General features: G+C 41.4%; 1 protein-coding gene across 1 annotated transcript; it reads right to left on the bottom strand.

The window, feature by feature from the left end:
• Nucleotides 1-1166: 1166 nt before the first annotated feature.
• Nucleotides 1167-17571, bottom strand: TMEM52B (transmembrane protein 52B). The gene is made up of 5 exons (XM_066253159.1): nucleotides 17006-17571; nucleotides 8313-8356; nucleotides 5447-5485; nucleotides 4742-4908; nucleotides 1167-3088 (listed from the first exon to the last, which is right to left on the bottom strand). Exons 1-5 carry the CDS (start codon nucleotides 17057-17059, stop codon nucleotides 2844-2846), a joined length of 549 nt encoding a protein of 182 aa, XP_066109256.1. The 5' UTR covers nucleotides 17060-17571; the 3' UTR covers nucleotides 1167-2843.
• Between the last annotated feature and the right edge of the window lie 3970 nt (nucleotides 17572-21541).

The following is a 21541-nucleotide window of genomic DNA, read 5'->3' as shown; positions in this document are numbered from 1 at the left end:
TTTGTTTTTTCTTAAGCTCTGTGAGGACCAAGATTCAGAGACCCTATGTTCCTTGCACACTTTTGTATCACCAGCTGTCTCTGAACTACTTTTGGCATACAATTTCCCATACAATACCTGTTGAACAAAGAGACCATCGAATCAGTGTAGTACAAAGCACAATTAGAAGTATTTTTATTGGGAAGCAGGAAGGAAAACTATATCACTAAGACCAGAAGGAAGGAGAGGAGAGGTACAGATCCACCAAGGCTTGTAGCTTTGAGCTAGGACGTTGCCTGAGGGCTTTCATTTCCTCTTTAAACTAGGAAGACATATGCCCTGCCTAGAATTAATGAGTAGGTTACAGAGTGGGATTTGAAGAAAGATATCAAAATTTGAACAACTAGTGAAAGAAATAAGAATGACTAAAGGAAATCTAGAAGAAATGGTAAATGGTTCAGGTGTGCTTGACATCATGACCTTGTAAATGACCTCTATCAGAGAGGTCAGAGATTTTCTGCAGCTCTGCTCCAGTGCAGGTTTTGGGGAGAAATCAGTTAACTTCATTGAACCAATATTTAAAGTTTGAAGGATAGATGTGAGGAAAGTCTAAAGTGGTGGAAGTGCTTGATCTGATTAACAGATGTCTTAGATTGAGTAGATAAAGAAGTGAAACCAAACAGGTACTACCAGCTTGTGACAAAATGGAATGACTGTGGAGAGGCGCAGGGAGAGATGGGGCAGACAGATCTCTTTAGAATAAGACAGGATTTCTTTCAAGATCTTTTTATACCTGATTACATTTTAACTTCTTGAAGACTGTGTTATCTTGAGCTAATGACATGTTTTGGAACATGTGATAATGAAAAGGTTCACTTGGCAGTGTTAAAACAAGGCCAACTCAGGTGTTATTAACAATTTATGCATTTCAACAATTCCCAGAGGCAATTTGATAAATGACGCAGGATAAATGTGGATCACCAGCAGGTTATCCTCAGAATGTTTTCCCTCTGGCTGGGCTGAGTGAACCTACCTCCAAGAATGTATTTCATGAGGCGCTGTGTTAATCAACCATTCCCGGGCTCTGTGATGTCTCTCTGAGCACTGGCGCTAATTCCCTAATAAATGAATTGTCTCAAATGTTCTTTACCTCTACACAGAATATAGTAAGAGTCACATATCTTTAATTATTTTCCTCAGTTAACAAATTTTATTGATGAAATAAAGTTACTTCAGCTATGACTTAGCAATAACACAGCAAAAGGACAAGTCAGAAGATAATTTTCAGTAGAATCATGGCAGGCAAGTGAAAATTAGATATCTGTACCAAGAATAACAACAATGCATGTGCATAATACTTTACAGATCTTGCAATATAGATTAGCTTATCTGATCTTCACAACAAATCTGTGAGGTTATTATTTCTCGCCTATTTTACAGATGAGAAAACTGTGCATTAAAGATTTCATTGAGCCTGGCCAGGTGGTGCCACAGTGGATAGAGCGTCGGACTGGGATGCCAAGGACCCAGGTTCGAGATCCCGAGGTCCCCAGCTTGAGCGCGGGCTCATCTGGTTTGAGCAAAAGCTCACCAGCTTGGACCCAAGGTGGCTGGCTCGAGCAAGGGGTTACTCGGTCTGCTGTAGCCCCACGGTCAAGGCACATATGAGAAAGCAATCAATGAACAACTATGTGTCGCAATGCGCAATGAAAAACTAATGATTGATGCTTCTCATCTCTCCGTTCCTGTCTGTCTGTCCCTGTCTATCCATCTCTCTGACTCTCTGTCTCTGAAAAAAAACAAAACAAAACACACATTTCATTGAGTTAGTTAGGTCACTGGTGAATAGTTTTTTTTGCCAAACATACTTCACTTCCTCAATTTTCCAATTGTACTATATTTGGGAGGTAGTATGTTAGGTGGACAGCTTAACATTTCTCAACAGGATAGTGTCTTGAGAAGGATCCCATCCAGGCCTAGTTCAGTTAGTGTTCCAGGACCTGGAGAAATATGCCAATAGGCTCCAATAATAGAATGCCATTCTATGAATACTCCACTAGGTGGCACTGCAAGCCACCATTAGAGACTACAGTGTTTGTCACTAGACACGACTTTTAAGTGGTCAAAGCAGGAAGGAGGAAAAAAGCCAAGCAATGTTATTCTTTCAGAGTAAAAAAAGAATGCATACATGTGCATACATGTGTTCACAGCAGTGGAGCTAAAAAATGAATAGAACTGTTACTGCACTCTGTGCAGCGTCCTATACCACGGGTAGGAAAGACCAAAGTGAAAGAAAGACCTTGATATTTGGCACTTCAGTGGATACTCTGTACTCTTAACCCATACCTGTAATCTCACCCCTGGTTCTAGATATCCAGTTAGGTATTACATTTGTCCAATAGTATCATTGTCATTCAGTATAGAAGCGGGTGTTCTCTCTAAAGGAGGCGTGAATTTGGTGCATTAATGCTTATGGCTGTCTTTCTCCTCAAGTGCATTCTATCTACCAGCTGGCAGAGAAGAGCAACTTTCAGTATCATGTCGTAAACGAGCTTAATAGTTGAAGGAATTCCAGAAACCCTTGGTGCTTTCTTGGCTTGGTAGTAATAAGCATTGCTAGAAGTTAGTTGCAAAGTTTGGTGTTGAATAAAGAATGAGAGCTCTCAATTAGAGCATTCCATATTATTCCATATAAGGACATATATGTGGCTGGAAATGAAGAGTTGGAATCCATCTTTTACACTGAATGAGGTTTAGATGTCATCCTAAATCTTCTGAAAGTTAGCAAAAAAAAAAAGTTCCATTTATCTTTCTTTACTGACTCTAAGGATACCCCCACCCTATTTATAACACTGAAGTTTTTATCAATGTGAAGAGTGTTCTATCCGAGGAGACTCCTTCTCTGTTGAAGGCAGCTGCTTTTCTTCTGGCACTGGGGGTAGGTCAGGTGCTTTCTGCCCACACCTTGCGACAGTGAAGCGGCTCATGTGAACAGCTTCCTCATACCCTGGGAGCGTGTCCATGGAGGAGGGCAGCTGACCCAGGGAGCTGTGGGAGTGGGCCACCGCCAGGATTCTCCGCGCCGCAGGGCCAAACACTGACTGCAAGGCTGGTAGCACAAGGGAAGAAGGAATAGAGCTAAGGTAAATGTGACATCTTCAGAAATCACACTTACAACTCACTGAATTTCCCTTTACTTTTGCCAAGCATCCAAACACATTGTCAGCTCTCTGCCACCAATGTTATGAAAATCCTGTGAACATTGTTTAGAAACCAACTTCACTTCCTGCTAAAAGACCCTGTCATTTTGTGGTATCCACAAATAATGTAAATTGTGGTCCCGTATCTCACCCTTGTTAGATTTAGAGCCCTTTAGACCAGGGGTCCCCAAACTTTTTACACAGGGGGCCAGTTCACTGTCCCTCAGACCGTTGGAGGGCCGGACTATAAAAAAAAACTATGAACAAATCCCTATGCACACTGCACATATCTTATTTTAAAGTAAAAAAAAAAAAACAGGAACAAATACAATATTTAAAATAAAGAATAAGTAAATTTAAATCAACAAACTGACCAGTATTTCAATGGGAACTATGCTCCTCTCACTGACCACCAATGAAAGAGGTGCCCCTTCCGGAAGTGCGGTGGGGGTCGGATTAAATGGCCTCAGGGGGCTGCATGTGGCCCACGGGCCGTAGTTTGGGGACCCCTGCTTTAGACCAACCCACTGATGCTGTAGATTCCTTAGAAATATTTACTTCTGCCTTATTTATCTTTTCTTAAAATGATTATGAGAACTGGAAGGTAGGAAAGGTGAACAACAGCACACCACATTGTTCTCTTTACAAAACAAATATCATGCCTGACCAGGAGGTGGCGCAGTGGATAGAGCATCAGACTGGGATGCAGAAGACTCAGGTTCGAGACTCCAAGGTCGCCAGCTTGAGCATGGGCTCATTTGGTTTGAGCAAAGCTTACCAGCTTGGACCCAAGGTCGCTGGCTCGAGCAAGGGATTACTGGGTTTGCTGTAGCCCCATGGTCAAGGCACATATGAGAAAGCAATCAATGAACAACTAAAGTGTCGCAATGCGCAACAAAAAACTAATGATTGATGTTTCTCATCTCTCCGTTCCTGTCTGTCTGTCCCTGTCTATCCCTCTCTCTGTCTAGGTAAAAAAAAAAAAAAGGTGAAGAAATAAAATAAATATCCCTGTGTTTTGCCACCTGCTGTTCTTCAATTTTAGTAAAGAATATAATCTAGAAAAGAGAACGGAAGAAAATAAAATGTCTTAGGATCATCAAAGGGATGCTGGGGCATGTACTCAGCGTACAAGACTTGGAGAATAAAGAACTGAAAGCACACATGACAAATTTTTCTAAATATATAAAAATTATAGATTAAAATATGTAACATTTTTTTACAAATTCCAAGACATTTTTGGAAAAAAGATATGCTTAAAGCTTAAAATAATTTTATTAAAATAACTACTTATGAACTGGGCAATTCTGCTTAAAAAGAACATTACAACATTGTCCTCAACATTTTATCTCTTCCCTTACCCCATCATCAGTCAAGGGCAGTAGTTGTGAATACAGCGTTCAGGAGAGCCCGGTCACCTCATCTTCAGACTTCTCTGTGATTAAAACCAGTCTGAGTTCTGTAATCTTTAACATCCAATTCGTGTTTTTATACTGCTATAAAATCCTAATTGTTTGTTTAAACGTGGGTTCACTTTCCATGTATCATGTCAGTGTACTCACAAGTGATCGTGCTCTGGAGAGTGTTATCATGATCAAAAGCGATGACTGTCACTTCATAGGGTGGCCGGCCCTCATCTTCCCGGTTTTGCCGGCGACTCAGACAGCAGCGGAAGCACACAGACGTCAGGCCACACAGGAGAAGCAGCGCACCGATTACTACCAGCAACCTGCAAGGAGCCCAGGGGCAGCCAGAGCTCTGGGGTCCGCTGGCATTCCCAACTCTGGCGTAATCAGCCTTCCTTGTCTGCATTTTGATTCTTGTGTGAATATTTTATAGAGTAATTATAAGATTTTAATTTTAAGGTTTTCACTTCACATAGATACTTCCTTGTTTTGTCAGCAAGACTAAGTCAGTTTGTTACAAAAGTCACCAAGAAATTCAATGTGGTTTGAAAGGGTTACTTTTCACTTTCCTGAAGTAATCTCTATAGGCTATTTCTAGAGCTGATCTCAGAATGTGCACAGTAATCTGTCGATGTTGGCTGAGATGGTATTGAAATAGGAAATCCTGGCATGTTGCCACATACGGTAGCCATAAGGTAAAGAAACCTCATCCCATGTGATGCCAGGTAAGTAGGCTGGCTGTCTCACACATACATTTTTCCTGCTGTCAAATATTTTAAAACTAAAAAACCTTAAAAAACACCTCTGAGAAAAATAGAGTCCCCTTTAAATGTCTTTATGGGTATTGCAGCTGAAACTTACCATATATACCAGAGATGTACCCAATCTGTCGTCAGGCAACTATAAAGAAAGAATAAAGTTTTTTGCAATAAAAATACAGTTAATGACTGCTATGATTCCAGAATGTGAACAATAAGTTACAACAATTACAATACCTGTTATAATAAAAGCTTATCAGGTTATATTGACTTCAACACAATCAGTTGAATCTATTGTGTAATGGGATACCTTAAAGTTTTATATTATAGACGGCATTGTATAAATCATTTTGCAAATCATTATAAGATAAACCAAAATTGTGATAATAAAACAGTGTTAATGGAACATGTAACCATGCCCATTGTTGTAAACCAGGGGTCTCCAAACTACAGCCCGGCCCGCAGGCCGCATGTGGCCCCCTGAGGCCATTTATTCAGCCCCCACCACACTTTGCACTTCCAGAAGGGGCACCTCTTTCATTGGTGGTTAGTGAGAGGAGCACAGAGTGCTGCGTGGCTCACATGCAGTACTATCAATACTTCCCGTGACGCGGGATGCATGCATCACAGCTCCGGAAGCACGTCATATCACTTGTTACGGCTAGCAGTGACAAATATGGAACTGGACATTGACCATCTCATTAGCCAAAAGCAGGCCCATAGTTCCCGTTGAAATACTGGTCAGTTTGTTTATTTAAATTTACTTGTTCTTTATTTTAAATATTGTATTTGTTCCCGTTTTGTTTTTTTTACTTTAAAATAAGATATGTGCAGTGTGCATAGGGATTTGTTCATAGTTTTTTTTATAGTCCAGCCCTCCAACGTCTGAGGGACAGTGAACTGGCCCCCTGTGTAAAACGTTTGGGGACCCCTGTTGTAAACAATTACAATGAGAATTACCAAGAAAGGACTTTTAATGCACAACGATAAGTTTGAAAGTGGATGTAAAAGTTAAGGTTTTTATATGTTTGAGGTCAATAAAATTTAAACAAAAAATTTCAATTATAAGCATGAAAAAAAAAAGCAACAAAGTTTGTAATTTATGTTTTATAAGTTGTTGCAAAAAGAGCCAACATAATCATAAAAACTATAGAAAGGGCCCTAAATTTTCACACCCAGATTCAAAACCGATATATGTAACAGCTGAAGCCAAACAAAACGAGGAAATTGTAGAAACCAATTTAATCATTCTGAATTAACTAAAACAATTATAAATTTTCTCTATAGAGATAAAAAAAATCTAGATTGTATGAAAGAAGGAGCATGTGATAAATTCAGAAGTGGGAAGAAGGGATAGAAAATGTGTGTTTGTCTCTAAAGATGAGTAAATCTAATAATACTTTCTAATATTTTGCTCTATTGAAATCCATGGAATGGCCCTGGCCAGTTGCTCAGTGGATAGAGTGTTGACCCATTGTATGAACATCCTGGGTTCAATTCCCTGTCAGGGCACACAGGGGAAGCAGCCATCTGCTTTTCCACTCTCTCCCCCTCTTCCATTCCCTTCCCACAGCCAGTGGCTCAATTGGTTCGAGCATGGCCCTGGGCACTGAGGATAGCTCCTTATGCTAGCATTGGCCCCAGAGGGCAGATCCCGGTCTGGGCATATGTGGGAGTCTGTCTTACTATCTCCACTCCTCTCACACACACACAAAAAAAGAAGAAATCCATTGAACTGCACTCTATAGCCTCTCTTTGGTTGTGCAGTTGTGGAACATACAATGGGCCTTTTCACTGCACCACGAACCCTCCAGGTTTTCTCACATTTCCTATTTATTCAAAGTATCTTCTATTTCTACAACATTACCATCCTGATCCCATTAAAAATGTCTCTTCCTGTGGTGATGCCTGAAACCTCAGAGAGAGTGTGCCAGTAATCAAGGCCATCACTATTCCCCTTGGGTGTAACATACTTGGCTATGGGGAAACTCTTCCCATCTAAATTTGTGTTTTCCTTCAGCCTGAGCAAGTCTTCTGTGTAAACTGTCCATGCTTTTTCTTAAAAAACTTGTTTAGCCTGACCAGGTGGTGGCGCAGTGGATAGAGCGTTGGACTGGGATGCGGAAGGACCCAGGTTTGAGACCCCAAGGTCGCCAGCTTGAGCGCAGGCTCATCCGGCTTGAGCAAAAAAAGCTCACCAGCTTGGACCCAAGGTCTCTGGCTCCAGCAAGGGGTTACTCGGTCTGCTGAAGGCCCGCGGTCAAGGCACATATGAGAAAGCAATCCATGAACAACTAAGAAGTCACAACACACAACGAGAAACTAATGATTGATGCTTCTCATTTCTCTCTCCATTCCTGTCTGTCTGTCCCTGTCTATCTCTGCCTATGTAAAAAAAAAAAAATTGTTTACTGCCAAGAGGATGAATCCTGATCCTTTTTTATCTTTATGTCCTCAGTGTCTACATAAGAACTATTTGTGACAGGTTTAGATTAAGGGGTAATTATTTCAAAGTAATACCTACATTAAGTCTGCCATAAATATTAATGTGCCTTAAAAATAAAATATGCTCTTTAAATCTGTAGTGGTGATGCAGCTTTGGAAATCACCGAGATATATCTGCCTGTGACTAAGGCATTGAATCCAGTCTGTCTTGATGAGCCACTGAAAAACACAAGTGAGAAAGTCGACTGCAAATGTCTATAACTTCAAACATTGAGATGAAGTCTGCTGCTTTGTTGGGAAGGCTGGCTTTGAAAAAATGTTGTCAGCAGTGTTATTTTGAGTATTTAGGATGACATAAATGTATGTCTTTATTTTGGAATAATCTATCTGTGAGATAAGTGGGTTGATGCCCATTTAAGTAGAAAGAAGGGAAGTTACAGACACTGATGACATCTTGACCTTGTTTTGTGTGTTGTTGTCTGTCTGCCTCTCCTTCTTCCCTGTTTGGACTCTCAGATACTTACTGTTCAGGACTGACACAGTTCTCCTCGCATCTTGCCTGAGGGAGCTGTAGGAAGGAAAAAAATAGTCTCAGACAGGGAAGTTGTCTGATCTGCTCTGCCCAGAAGCCTATCAGTCACCCCTGTGACTGTGTTATGTTAGATCAGTTGGTGAGAGCATGGTATTTAGGAGGACAAGGTCATCCGGTCAGCCATGGTTAGGACTGCTTGTTTTCATCTAGCCCATGTTTATTCATTACGACACTTGAGGTGAGAGAATTTAGAAGAGCAGATATCTAATTCCTTCTTTCCTTCCCTTCCCTCCTTTCTTCCTTCCTTCCTCCCTTCCTTCCTTCCTTCCTTCCTTCTTTCCTTCCTTCCTTTCTCTCTCTCTATCTCTCTCTCTCTTGTGATGGCTGAGCATTACTGCCTTTGTGAATGAGAGGCAGCATTTATATCAATTTGTCCTAGAAATTGCATGATCTGCCTCTCAGCACATTGTTACTGTCTTCCTAATTCCTTCCCACTGCAAACTGAATTCTGCTGCACTGCTCTTTCCATGTCCTTGGCACACCAATAACACACATACAAGAGAAGGAGGGGGAAAGATACTTATTGAATAGCTACTGATAGATAAGTGAATTTCAAACTGCCCTCTTGATGTTCCACTTATCTGTCAGACCTCACCCTTATTGGACTATCACCCCTGAGACAGAGGAATTTCAGGAAGCTGGTCAACCTGCCCCAAGAAGGAGCATTTCAGAAAGCTGAAATCCTAAAAACCATAAAAGAGAACATGCCAGAACTTTTGCCTCAGTATCCCCTCAGGCTCTCCCAAACACTATATAATTTGCCCCTAGTCTATAACCAGTGCTCTTCTCCCAGAGAAGTGCCCGGCAGGGTTCCTTTCTTTCTTTCAATAAAATCTGTTACTCTGGTCTTTCGGACTCCCATGGATTCCATCATTTGGTGCCGAAACTCAAGACAGGGTACTAACTGCCTGGATGATCCCTCTTTGCCGTCCAAACTTACAACCAGGGAAGCAGTGGGCAGCAGCAGCTCATCTCAGGCTTACTCCCTGATTCTGTTTGGACATGTAATTGTAGGTTGATTGGCCAGCAGTCTAACCCTGTCCTGAAGCCCTGCCGGACCAGAGAAAGGTAAGGAGTTTCTCCCTCTCCTTCCCCGGTTGGCCTCTAAATTTCTCTCTAAAAACACCCCTTCCTGGTCAGATGGTTTTCTCTGACACGCCTCACATTTTGAGGGGTTTGACTTTCAGTCTCAGTGGACTGCACGAAAGACTAGGTGCCTAGCCAAACCTCTCCACTCTCTCAGACTTCTCGTCCTCGGAGCTCCCTGAACAGGTGGTGACGACTTCTATCAGGGACGACTCCCCCACACGGAGATTCTCTCCCCTTGGGACAGTGACAAAAGGCGGGGATGCCCCCTCTTGCTCACCTGTCTCCACGGCTCTTCAGAGTCTAAGCCTTTCAACCAGACCCCTCTAGGATGTCTCATAAAAAACCTCACCCAACTTGTTTTCTCAGACCTCAAACCGAAGAAATTAATCTTCTGTAACACAGCATGGCCTCAGTACAGATTAGACAATGACTCCCATTGGCCTGAAAACAGGACATTCGATTACAATATCCTAAGAGATCTTGACAATTTCTGCCACCGGACAAGGAGGGCATCAGAGATTCCTTATGTACAGCTTTTCTTCTCCCTTCTCTCCTGTCCTTAGTTCCTGTGCCTTCTGTTCTACACGCAGGCCGTTTTTGGCCAGAGAAACCTCATCTAAAACCTTCGCTCCTAATCTTTCCTTCTCCACAGACTCCCAACTCTCTCCCTCCTGCCTGACCCCTGGGGGCACCCCTCTCTCGGGACTCCTCTCTGGTCCCTCTGCAAATCTCTTTTGCTGGAGTCTCTTCCCTCCAGAAAGCCCCTTCCCTTCACTAAATCTTGTTTTCTCATTCACCAGTCTCTCTCCTCCCCTGCTGGCCAGAGGCCCCTCCCTTCTCCACAGTGTTCTTAAACCCCTCCTCCCTCCTTACAGATGGACAGCTCTGTCCTTTTTAATTCTTTGACCCATTCCCGCACCCCACCGGCTTGGCTGTCTTTTTTTCTTCTTCGACCCATCCTTACCCCTTCTCAGAGACTGACTGTGCCTTCCACTACCCCTCGTCCTCTCCCCTCTCTTCAGAGCTCTAAATCTTTTTACTCTTCTGACCACGTGGTGCCACACCAGTACTTTAACTTCCTCCTCCTGCAGATTCTGACCCTCCTTCTTTTCCATCCAGCTGCTCACACTGTCCATTCGTCTGCTTTCTCCTTTCCTCCCCTCTATGCTGGCAAATCCCTGCCATCTCGAAAAGCTTAAAAAAAGCAGAATTGTATATTTAGCTATGTGAGTAAGTAATCCGTCTTGTCTCTTTGTCAGAAAATATCTCTAGTATAATTTGAATTGAAACAAGTAAAGCGTGCTCATTTAAATTCCTTAATTCATAACTTTTATGTAAAAGTCTTTGTTTAATGTGTAACTGTCTGTTTCTAAGGCCTTAAACCAATAATTACCCACCTCTTAAGCCAGGCTTACTCATCCCCATGGACTCTCCCTGCAATACTCCCATCCTTCCTGTTCAAAAACCTTCAGGGGCTTATCACCTCATACAAGCCTTACATCTAATCAATGAGGCATTAATTCCCCTCCATCCAGTAGTCCCTAATGTCTACAAGTTACTGTCACACATTCCCTCAAACACCACTCACTTTAGGGTCCTAGACCTCAAGAATGCCTTTTTTATCATTCCTCTACACCCTGACTCTTATTTCCTGTTTGCATTTATCTTTATTTAAACTGATCTGGACACTAATGAAGCCCAGCAATTTACATGGACTATCTTACCCTAGGGGATCAAAAACAGCCTACACCTGTTTGGGCAGGCACTAGCTCAGGATTTAGCAACATGCAATCTCAAAATTAGTACACTCTTAAAATATGTAAATAACCTACTCCTCTGCAGCCCCTCCCTGCCTGCCTCAAGGAGACACACCGCCCCCTTCTTAACTTCCTCACTGTAAAGCAGTGGTCCCCAACTCCCGGGCCACGGACCGATACCAGTCCTTGGGCCATTTGGTACCGGTCCACAGAGAAAGAATAAATAACTTACATTATTTCCATTTTATTTATATTTAAGTCTGAACAACGTTTTATTTTTTAAAAATGACCAGATTCCCTCTGTTACATCCATCTAAGACTCACTCTTAATGCTTGTCTTGGTCATGTGATACATTTATCCTTCCCACCCTAAAGGCCAGTCTGTGAAAATATTTTCTGATATTAAACCAGTCCATGGCCAAAAAAGGTTGGGGATCACTGCTGTAAAGGGATATCGTGTCTTCTCTGCTAAGGCTCAATTTCATTCTCAGTCCGTAGTCTATCTGGGCATCACCTTAACCCCCCACCACCTGAGCTGTCACCCTAAATCAAACTCAGACCCTCTGCTGTCTCCAACCACCTACCACCACATATTAAATCTTTTCTTTCCTCAGTCTAGTAGGCTTCTTTAAACAGTGAATTCCCAATTTTGCTCTTAGTCAAACCCTCAGTGAGATCTTGTGAGCATGGCTTTTAAGGTCTATAATGGCCAAGGAAGTAACAGAAAAGACAAATAAGGCCCAAAAGAAGTCAAGAAATACCAGCTTTTGGCATATGCTCTTAAAGGCTCCAGCACCCTAAAGGGCTTCATAGGATTCCATCAGGGCCCTGCTCCAGAGTGGAAAGGAAGGTCATTGAACTGAAGCCTGCCAGGCTTCCCAGCCCCAACAAGAGATAACATCTTTGCTGTGGAAAGAGGGACATGAGAAGGTAAGCTGCCCCCTTGCTCCATGGAGGGAGGGTTCAGTCTCTTCTAGACTTCTCCAGCTACCTGTGACCTGACCTTGCCCAGCATACTGGGAAATGCTACTGAAGGCCCAAGGACATCATTCACGAGCCTAAGGTATTTCTTCCAAGTGGCAGATAAACTGATCTCATTTCTCATAAACACAAGGGCCATCTACTATGCCTTGCCTGAATATTTAAGTTTTATTTATCCCTCAAAGATCTCTACTGTGAGTATTGAGAGTCTGATTTTGTTACTTTATTTAATGTATAATATCTCCTTTATTCCTCTTGTCTCAATGCCCCATGCCTATTGAAGGCTAGGACCTGCTGCTAATTTCAGTTAGAAGCAGTGCTCACTAGGACTTAAACTCTAACTGCAAAGTGTAGAAATGTAACCACCCTTTCCCTAAGTACTTGCAGGATTTTTGTAAAATCAAGCGCCTGTTGAAAGACTGTCCAAGAGGCGCTTCCAGCAGTACATCACCCAAGGACTGACTTTCACGTGGACAGGTCCACACACCGTGATCCTGACAACTCCCACTGCTGCTAAAATAGAAAAATGGAATGCCTTACTCCAACCACAAAGCTGAAGCTTGTTGGTCTACATATGGCAAATATATGAAAAATTAAGGACTCTTTTAATCAGACTTTGGAAAAAGGGAAACTAGGGTAAAAAGAAAGTCAACTTAATTGTCACTAAGGTTAAAATTTTTTAACTCAAGAGTTCTGACTAAAAAGGAATTGTATGGTTTTGATAATAGAAGGTATAAGGTATGGAAATACTTTTGAAAAAAAAAAAGGAAAAACAAGTTGTTATGAAGGCCAGTTATTTCTGGATAAGAAAGTTTATGAAAGTTGAAGTTTTATGTAAGTTGTAGAAGGTTTATGCAGGTTGTAGGAGGTTTGTACTGAGAAAAAAGAATTTGAACAATCAGAAAACTGGTTTTCAAAGAATGTTTAATCAGTCATCCTAGCTAACGATCCTCTAATCTCCCCATTTATTGGGATGACTCTTTCCTCCACCCTGACCATCTGGAGCTCAGAAACAGAGAAACAAAATTGACCCCTTGTCCTTCTGTTCTCTATTCACCTCTCATCCTGTATCACCCAGTCAGAGTCTTTCTACTTGTGTGGGACCAACACCTATATGTGTCTCCTGACTAATTGGACAAAAACCTATACCCTAATCTATCTCACCCCAAATATCAACCTAATTCCACCCCATCAGCCTCTTTCAATTCCTAGTACACTACTTATTAATCTAAGGACCAAACAAGCTATACAGGTAATTTCTCTTCTTGTTGCTTTAGGAATCTCTACAAAAGTAGGTCTAGGGGCAGGGGGAATGGCGACATTCCTGTCTTATTCCTACTCTCTCTCTCTCCTTCTGAAGCCCAGTGAATTCGTAAACATGGAATCAGTTTCGCACAAACTGGGTGTCTTGACTATTGCCTTTCATTGGTCCACTCACTCTCTTATTTATTTTTCTAACTTTTGGACCCTGCCTCTTATGTTTGTTCACTAGTTTCTTACAGAACCACATGCAAACCTTCACCAATAAGAAAATTGGAAAAATCTACCTAACCCTACACACCAACCCTAAAACCTGCCCTCGCAAAACAGAAAAATCTGAAACCCTATATCAGCAAATTTCCTAAATCCTATCTTTCAACCCCTACAGGTCCCCTAACCCTAAAGCTCTCCCATATCCTTGAAGAACTAGAAGAATAAAAAACATTCACATCTTAACGCTTCTCAGTCTTTTTACCCTTCACATAGTAAGGGGACAAGATCGCTGGGTCTTCTTGGCTGAAGAAGAGCCTACAAACAGACATAAAACATTTCTTTTAACTCAAACTAACTTCTCGCTCCAGGGCTTCCAGGAAAGAATATCTCTAACTTTACCATGGAAGAACTTTCACCCCCGCTATACAACCCTCCTTATCTCTGCATTCCTGATCTCCAAATACTTGCCCCTTCTTTATCAAGTTTCTACAGGCCCAGATGAGAGAAATCTCTAGAATTACCTACAATCAAATGCTCCTACACTCCTATTCCCCAATACCCCAAGGAAAACTTCACAAGGGAATTATCAAATAGGTAGGGATGACAGCAAAAAGAGCCTCCCCTCAGCCCGAGAAGTTACCTCCTGAATGTTCTCCAAACCTCCTTCCTTTTAAACCACACATATTCAGTCCTTCTAAAAACTTACACCAACAGGTTCCTGGTGTCTAAAAATCTCCACATGTCCTCCCATTCCAGAGGAACCAGACCAGCACGTCTCATGAGGCTCATCCAGGAGATTATGTATCACCATGTCACCCTGTTCAATCAGTGCTCTCAGCAAGCAATTCACAATTATTACCTCGCAAAAATTTTTTACTTCCTCACTCAGGTTTTCGGAGACATTGCCTGGTTCAGACCTTACAGCACAGAAATTGATGATCTCCTTAACTGGATGAGGACTTGGCTTGGCAAGGTTCCCTTCTTGTGTTCTTTCTAAAAGAAGCATAATTTTCCAATTTTTTCTCCTCTTTCTCCTCGTCACTCCCCACCATATATTATAAAATTAATAACTGCCTGTCTTTTATATGTAACCACAGAGTTGAGAAATGATAGATAAGTGAATTCCAAACTGCCCTCTTGATGTTCCACTTATCTGTCAGACCCTTACTGTGCTATCGCCCCTGAGACAAGAATTCCAGGAAGCTGGTCAACCTGCCCCAAGAAGGAGCATTCCAGAAAGCTGAAATCCTAAAAACCATAAAAGAGAACATACCAGAACTTTTGCCTCAGTATCCCCTCCCGCTCTCCCAAACACTATATAATTCGCCCCTAGTCTGTAACCTGTGCTCTTCTCCCCCGAAGAAGTGCCCATCGGGGTTCCTTTCTTTCTTTCAATAAAATCTGTTACTCTGGGCTTTTGGACTCCCATGGATTCCAACAGCTACTATATACTAGTCAGATGGCTGAGAATTTTTATTATTTCATAACATTTTATCACAATAATGATATAATTGGGTATATTTAACCTTGTTTTAAATAGTTAAGGGACTAGATGTAAGGGTTTAAGTAACACGACCAACTCCACACACCTCTTGGTTTGGCCATAATTCAAATGAAACTCAATATATATAATGAGTTAATAGAACCAGGGACAAATCTGCTCCAACAACTCCTTGACATTGTTATCAAGTACCTTCAACCCTGTACAGGAAACCTTCCAATCCTCCTACCTTATATTTCAGTTTACTTTCTCCTTCTAAAACCTCTCTAGGTGCTTGACCAGGTGTTGGTTCAGTGGATAGAGTATCAGACTGGGATGCGCAGGACCCAGGCTCGAGACCCCAAGGTCACCGGCTTGAGCCCAAGGTTGCTGGCTTGAGCAAGGGGTTATTCAGTCTGCTGGAGCCCCCAGGTCAAAGCACATATGAGAAAGCAAACAATGAACAACTAAGGTGCCACAATGAAGAATTGATGCTTCTCATCTCTCTCCCTTCCTGCCTGTCTGTCCCTCTCTCTGACTCTGTCTCTGACAAAAAAAATAAAAACCTCTCTAGGTAATTTCTTTTTTCCCAGAAACTGTTTTTCTCTTTCAATAACTTGACTTACTATTTCAGGAAATCAAAAAAAAAAAAAAAAGACCACAGAGGTTCTCTAGAAAGAAACAGAGATTTTATATTTATTGAGATTTTATGGGTGAGGGGCACACATATACTCAGACGTTTCAGAAAAGGATTTTATAAAAGCACTAAAAGCTGTTCTCTACTAATAACACTTGAGAAACTCCTGGTTTGGTTTTAATGTAAAATAGTTGGCCACTAAGAATACAAAGTGTGTTTCTTCCACCCAGCCTTGGTACATTGTTTCATTTTCTCTACTAAAGGCCAGAAACACCTAAAGTATTCAGCAGATAAAATGCCTCTTTGAGACCTGTTGCAAAAAGAAAAGAAAATGGGAAAGAAGGAAAGGAAAGTCAAGGGAGAGAAGAAGAAGCAAAAAGAAAATTCAAGAAAAACAAAACTAAATGAATTTTCAAACATTAATTTAACTTATAGGAAGTGAAACAGCCCACTCCCTGCAAAGAGCTGTACAGTGACCTGATAGTAGCCAGTTCCTCCATTTGCTCTCCTTCTTAATAGATCTCATAGCTGTGTAATCTTCCCTTTGACAGCTTTTCCAGAATCCTTCAGTCAAGTGACTTCTTTCTCAGCCAATAAAAATCTCAGGGGCTTCTGAATTTTAATGGGTAAAAATAAAAGATCCAAAGAATTTTTAATGAGTTTTCTCTCTTTTAGCTTATTTCTGATCTGGAGAAGCCTATAAACTTCAGGAATAGTATCAAGGCTGATGTGGGAAACTCTGTTTAAGAGAATTACATAGCCAGTTTAGATAATTTACTTGGGAATTTGAGGGATAGGGGATAAGAGACTAAAAGAATGAAATCTATATCCATAAATGGCATTTCTAAATAACCATAGTTATCCTCCTTGTATCTATGGTTGCTCTAATTTCTGTCCCTTTTCACTGCTGGTGTCATTCATAACACTGGCACTATGTCACCCTATAATACTGAGGAAACATTCTTGTTGTAGTAATATACGTTAGAGTAATTAAATATATAGAAATATAAAAAACAAAAATATGGAAATATATAAAAGTAGTTAAGATATATTATATTACTACAACAATTCTAGTTATTGATTTCCCACCACCCCCTTGGTTCCATATATGTCTTTTCCCCTCATTCATTTTCTCCCAGGTTCTTCTGAGAGTTGATATATCTGAGAAACAAAAACAAAAGCTTTATTGCTTCATTTTCACAACTTACCTGGATGAAATATACCAGGGCAAAGGCCAACACGGTGTGGGCTCTCACTCCCATCGGGCCCCTGCCTGGTTCTCCGGGATTAGGTACTGAGCGTTCGTTACCTCCTTTCCATGTTCTGTGCCTTGTCTGACTTCTTGACCTAGAGGACTTAGGAGAACAACTTTTCTTAGCAATAGGTCACTGTTTACTTTTCTCTCTTGTTCTCTTCTTATTCCCCTGGGCTTTTATATTCTGTGGTCTTTCTCTTCCCTTTCATCTTGGCTTCTTTCTCTATTTCTCTTTCTGGCTTTAGGGTCTCCACATTTCCTTTCCTTTGTCTTTTCTTTCCTTCTACTATTAATTCTTTCTATATGTCTTTAACTTTTTCTCACTTCCCTCAAAAGGCAGACGTTCGAAGTGGGCACATCAGTCCTCTGAATTAGATACTTTTCTAGGCAGTGATGAGCAACTTGACTTAAAGGAGGATCAAAGGCAGACAGCTCTTCTCCATCTGAAAACAAGTGATACTCCTGGTTCTTCACCACAACACACCAGGGTGACTATTGAAGGTTGAAAGTCACCCTGACAAATGCCATTCACTGGCCCTCCACGTGATTAGCCCTCCTCTCTTGCACTTTGGTACCCTCCCCTTCCCTATGTTGTTAATCAACTCTCCTGGTTTTGAGTCATTTAATCCTAACCGTGGAGCAAGACTGGGAGATTGCCAAATGAACCAGAAAGCCATCCCATCTTTGGAGAAAGCAGATTTGGAAATTAGAATTTCTGGGTCTTGTCCCTGAAATTCCCCCCACTCTGACTTAAGTTTCCATTGAAACAAATAAGTGAGACAGACATATATCTTTACAAAAAAAAAAAAAAAAAATGGCTGGGTTCCAACACACCTCTCTCTCTCAAATAAAGTCTAAGGTAAGGGTAAAAATAAGCACATATAGAAAAGACAGAATATTTAAAAAGAAATATATCTACAGGAAAAAAGGAACACCATTGAAATGATTTATACTTGTTAGTAATCTTTTACTTAATGCAAAGTATTCCATAAGAAAATCAGATATTCAGATATTAGCTTATAGAGATATACCTGAATAAAACTACGCTTTAGATCCTTTCTAATTCTGAAAGCCTAATTTTATTGATTGGCTGTTAAGGGAAACTGTTGAGTGGGATTGAGTCTAAGAGCCCTTTCACAGCATGACAATTGAAACTGAAGAATATAAATTTTATTTTTGTCTTAGTTAAGGAAATCAAACAGTGAGAGGAAAGCCTAGTATGATACTGATGATTTGAAAGCAGTCAGTTCCAAAACTAAATAAGCAGTACCTTAAAAAAAAAAAATGTAAGGAAGTTGGTGTTAGGATGAACAGTATTTTCCAAATTTCAGCAGAAAGCTTGGCAAGGTTGGATTGATTTTACAGGAAAAGGATAACAGAACTATCATACAGGCCCCTCACTGAGTTATTATGTTGTTTCTGCATAATAATTTTCTCATTCATAAAATTGAAAGACAGAAATCATGAGCCAAACCAAAATCAAGAAGCTAGTTCAGAGGTCGGAAACCTATGTCTTAGAGCCAGATGTGGCTTTTTTGATGGCTGCATCTGGCTCGCAGACAAATCTTTAATTAAAAAAATAATAACGTTAAAAATATAAAACATTCTCATGTATTACAATCCATTCATTTCCTACCATTCATGTTCATGGTTCCAGGTGGCTGGAGCCAATCACAGCTGTCCTCCTGGACAACACCACATTTTTATTGGATAATGCATAACGTACGGGTTGTTGTATGGCTCTAACGGAATTACATTTTAAAATATGTGGTGTTCATGGCTCTCTCAGCCAAAAAGGCTCCTGACACCAAAAGAAAAACTTATTTTAAAAACTCCTAGGTGCAGGCAGGCTGAGTCCAGCAAAGGGTATCAGCCCTGAGGGAGGGGTGGTGCAGGGATTATATGGATTTGTCAAAGGGCCTTGGGCAAAGGCAGCTGCAAGATTTCTTCTTCTGCTCCATCTCCACACATGCTGCAGATGGCTTTTTCAGTCTACCTGAATCATTACCAGCTAGAAGCAGCGGTTATTGGGACTTGGACGTGAGCTGCAAAGTATAGAATTGTGACAACAATTCCAGTGCCATGCGGACTTTTCCTGGATGTAGACTTTTCCTGGACTCCTGCTCCTTGTGACAGCTCCTAACGGACTGAACTGGGGTTGGGTTGCATTTTCAGGGATCTGGAATAGTGTTGGTGCCAACTTGGACTTGGTGAACATGTTAAGGACACTACTCCTTTATGGATTGTTGTTGTATTGGCCAAGAGTTTCCTTAAAGGCTTTAATCAATGTAAAAAAAAATAGAAGACTGGATAAAGATGTAGCACCTATACACTAGGGTATGCTACTCAGCCATAAGAAATGATGACAGCAGATCATTTACAACAAAATGGTGGGATCTTGATAACATTATACGGAGTGAACTAAGTAAATCAGAAAAAAACAAGAACTGCATGATTCCATACATTGGTGGGACACAAAAACGAGACTAAGAGACATGGAAAAGAGTGTGGTGGTTGGGGGGGGGGGGGGGGAGGGAGGCAAGGAGGGAGAAAAGAAGGGGAATGGAAAGGGGCACAAAGAAAACTAGATAGAAGGTGACCGAGGACAATCTGACTTTGGGTGATGGGTATGCAACATAATTGAAGAACAAGATAACCTGGACATGTTTTCTTTGAATATATGTACCCTGATTTATTGATGTCACCCCATTAAAATTAATAAAAATTTATTTATATAAAAAAAAAGATTTCTTCTCTTTGTGGTTGTGAGTGGCGCCACAGTTCCTCAAAATTGTTTGCACTCTAATCCAATCGTCCCTTATCAGCATCCAGCTGCAAGAAAGGTCTAAATTGGATTACTCAGTACTTCTTCCTCCTTCAGGCCTGCATTGTTCTTAAGAAAGATGGTGGCTAAGTAGCCATTTTATCTATCAGAAATGAGTGGAATGTCTATTTGTCTTGCCTTAGATTTTATTTCAGTAAGAAAATTTAATCAAAGACAAGAAGTTATTTTGATTGTAATATTTCCTGCCATAAATACGGGTCGCATCATACACCCTTCCTTCCTCTTTCTTTTGTCAGAATGGTAGTATTGTGTCATGGCCAAGAATCCAGCAAGGTCTCCTGGGATTAAATACTTGCTTTGTCATTTGCTAGCTGTGTTACCTTGGGCAAGTTATTACATCTCTCTGTTGGTTCAGTTTCATTCAATATAAAATAGGGTGATGTTGGTCAAATAAGTTTTTAAATATGATATTGTAAAGCCAGTGGCCAAGGCCAGGGCCACCATCACAGCAGCCTGGCCAGTGCAGGTTTGCATTGGATTCGGACAGTCGGTAAAGAAACAACGGAGCCACAAACTGATAGGCCATAGTCTTTAATTCTAGCTTGCACCCGGCGGGCAAGTAAAAACACACACTGGGCTCCAAAACCCACTCACATTCAGTGCTCACAAAGCCACTGACTTATCCGAGTTTCCTAGAATCAAAGGTTTCCTAGCTCACCAGCCTTATTCTCCTCAGTTCCTCATCTCCTTCCTTATCCCTGATACAAACACTACACAAACTGGCATCTCACTCAGCACTCCGCCATCTTGGCTGCTTCTCCTGGCCACATGGCCTCCTTCTGCTCTCTGCTCTGCTCCCTCTGCTCTCTCATGCTAATCATCCCAGGAATCAAGAGCGCAAGCTCCCACTCCGTCCCCATTTTATAGTGTAGAAATCCAAACTCTTAATCCAATATACAAAATAGGGAAGTCTCTAATACAAAGTCACCCTCTGAGGCATGATAGGATTGTACCAACCCACATCAAAAATGGGTGGGAAAGGCTTAATCCCAAAACCAAGCCCCAGGCTACAAGGATTCTCAACACACATTAATATCACCTGGGCAACAGCCTCTTTAACAAAGTGAGCATAATACATATTATCTGCCCAACAGATATATGTTTGTTTGCTTATAGTTTGCATTGAGTGGTGGGGGGGGGGGGGCAGGCTGTAAACAGGCAGGGTGGTTATAGCCTAAGGCTTAGTTTTAAGACTAAGCTTTTCCCCACACCCCTGATCAGGAGTCCCCAAACTTTCTACACAGGGGACCAGTTCACTGTCCCTCAGACCATTGGAGGGCCGGACTATAAAAAAAATCTATGAACAGCCTGACCAGGCAGTGAGTGGCACAGTGGATAGAGCATCGGACTAGGATGCAGAAGGACCCAGGTTCGAGACCCCGGGGTTTCCAGCTTGATGGCAGGCTCATCTGGCTTGAGCAAAAAGCTCACTAGCATGGACCCAAGGTCACTGTCTCAAGCAGGGGGTTACTCAGTCTGCTGAAGGCCCGCGGTCATGGCACATATGAGAAAGCAATCAATGAACAACTATGGTATCACAACAAAAAAACTGACGATTGATGCTTCTCATCTCTCTCTGTTCCTGTCTGTCTGTCCCTATCTATCCTTCTATCTGACTCTTTGTCTCTGTAAAAAAAATAAAAA

Source organism: Saccopteryx bilineata, chromosome 1 (genome assembly GCF_036850765.1).
Source record: "Saccopteryx bilineata isolate mSacBil1 chromosome 1, mSacBil1_pri_phased_curated, whole genome shotgun sequence".
NCBI lineage: Eukaryota > Metazoa > Chordata > Mammalia > Chiroptera > Emballonuridae > Saccopteryx > Saccopteryx bilineata.
Note: the sequence above shows the minus strand (reverse complement) of the source record. Positions and strands in the feature narration are given on the sequence as shown.

What these genes read in the sequence shown, in the direction of transcription:
- TMEM52B (XM_066253159.1), bottom strand. Translation starts at nt 17,059, where the DNA reads ATGGGAGTGAGAGCCCACACCGTGTTGGCCTTTGCCCTGGTATATTTC. An exon ending in CCCTGGTATATTTCATCCAG is followed by an intron (nt 8,357 to 17,005) that starts GTAAGTTGTGAA and finishes TCCTTCCTACAG; the next exon opens with CTCCCTCAGGCAAGATGCGA. An exon ending in GTACATCTCTGGTATATATG is followed by an intron (nt 4,909 to 5,446) that starts GTAAGTTTCAGC and finishes GGCTCCTTGCAG; the next exon opens with GTTGCTGGTAGTAATCGGTG.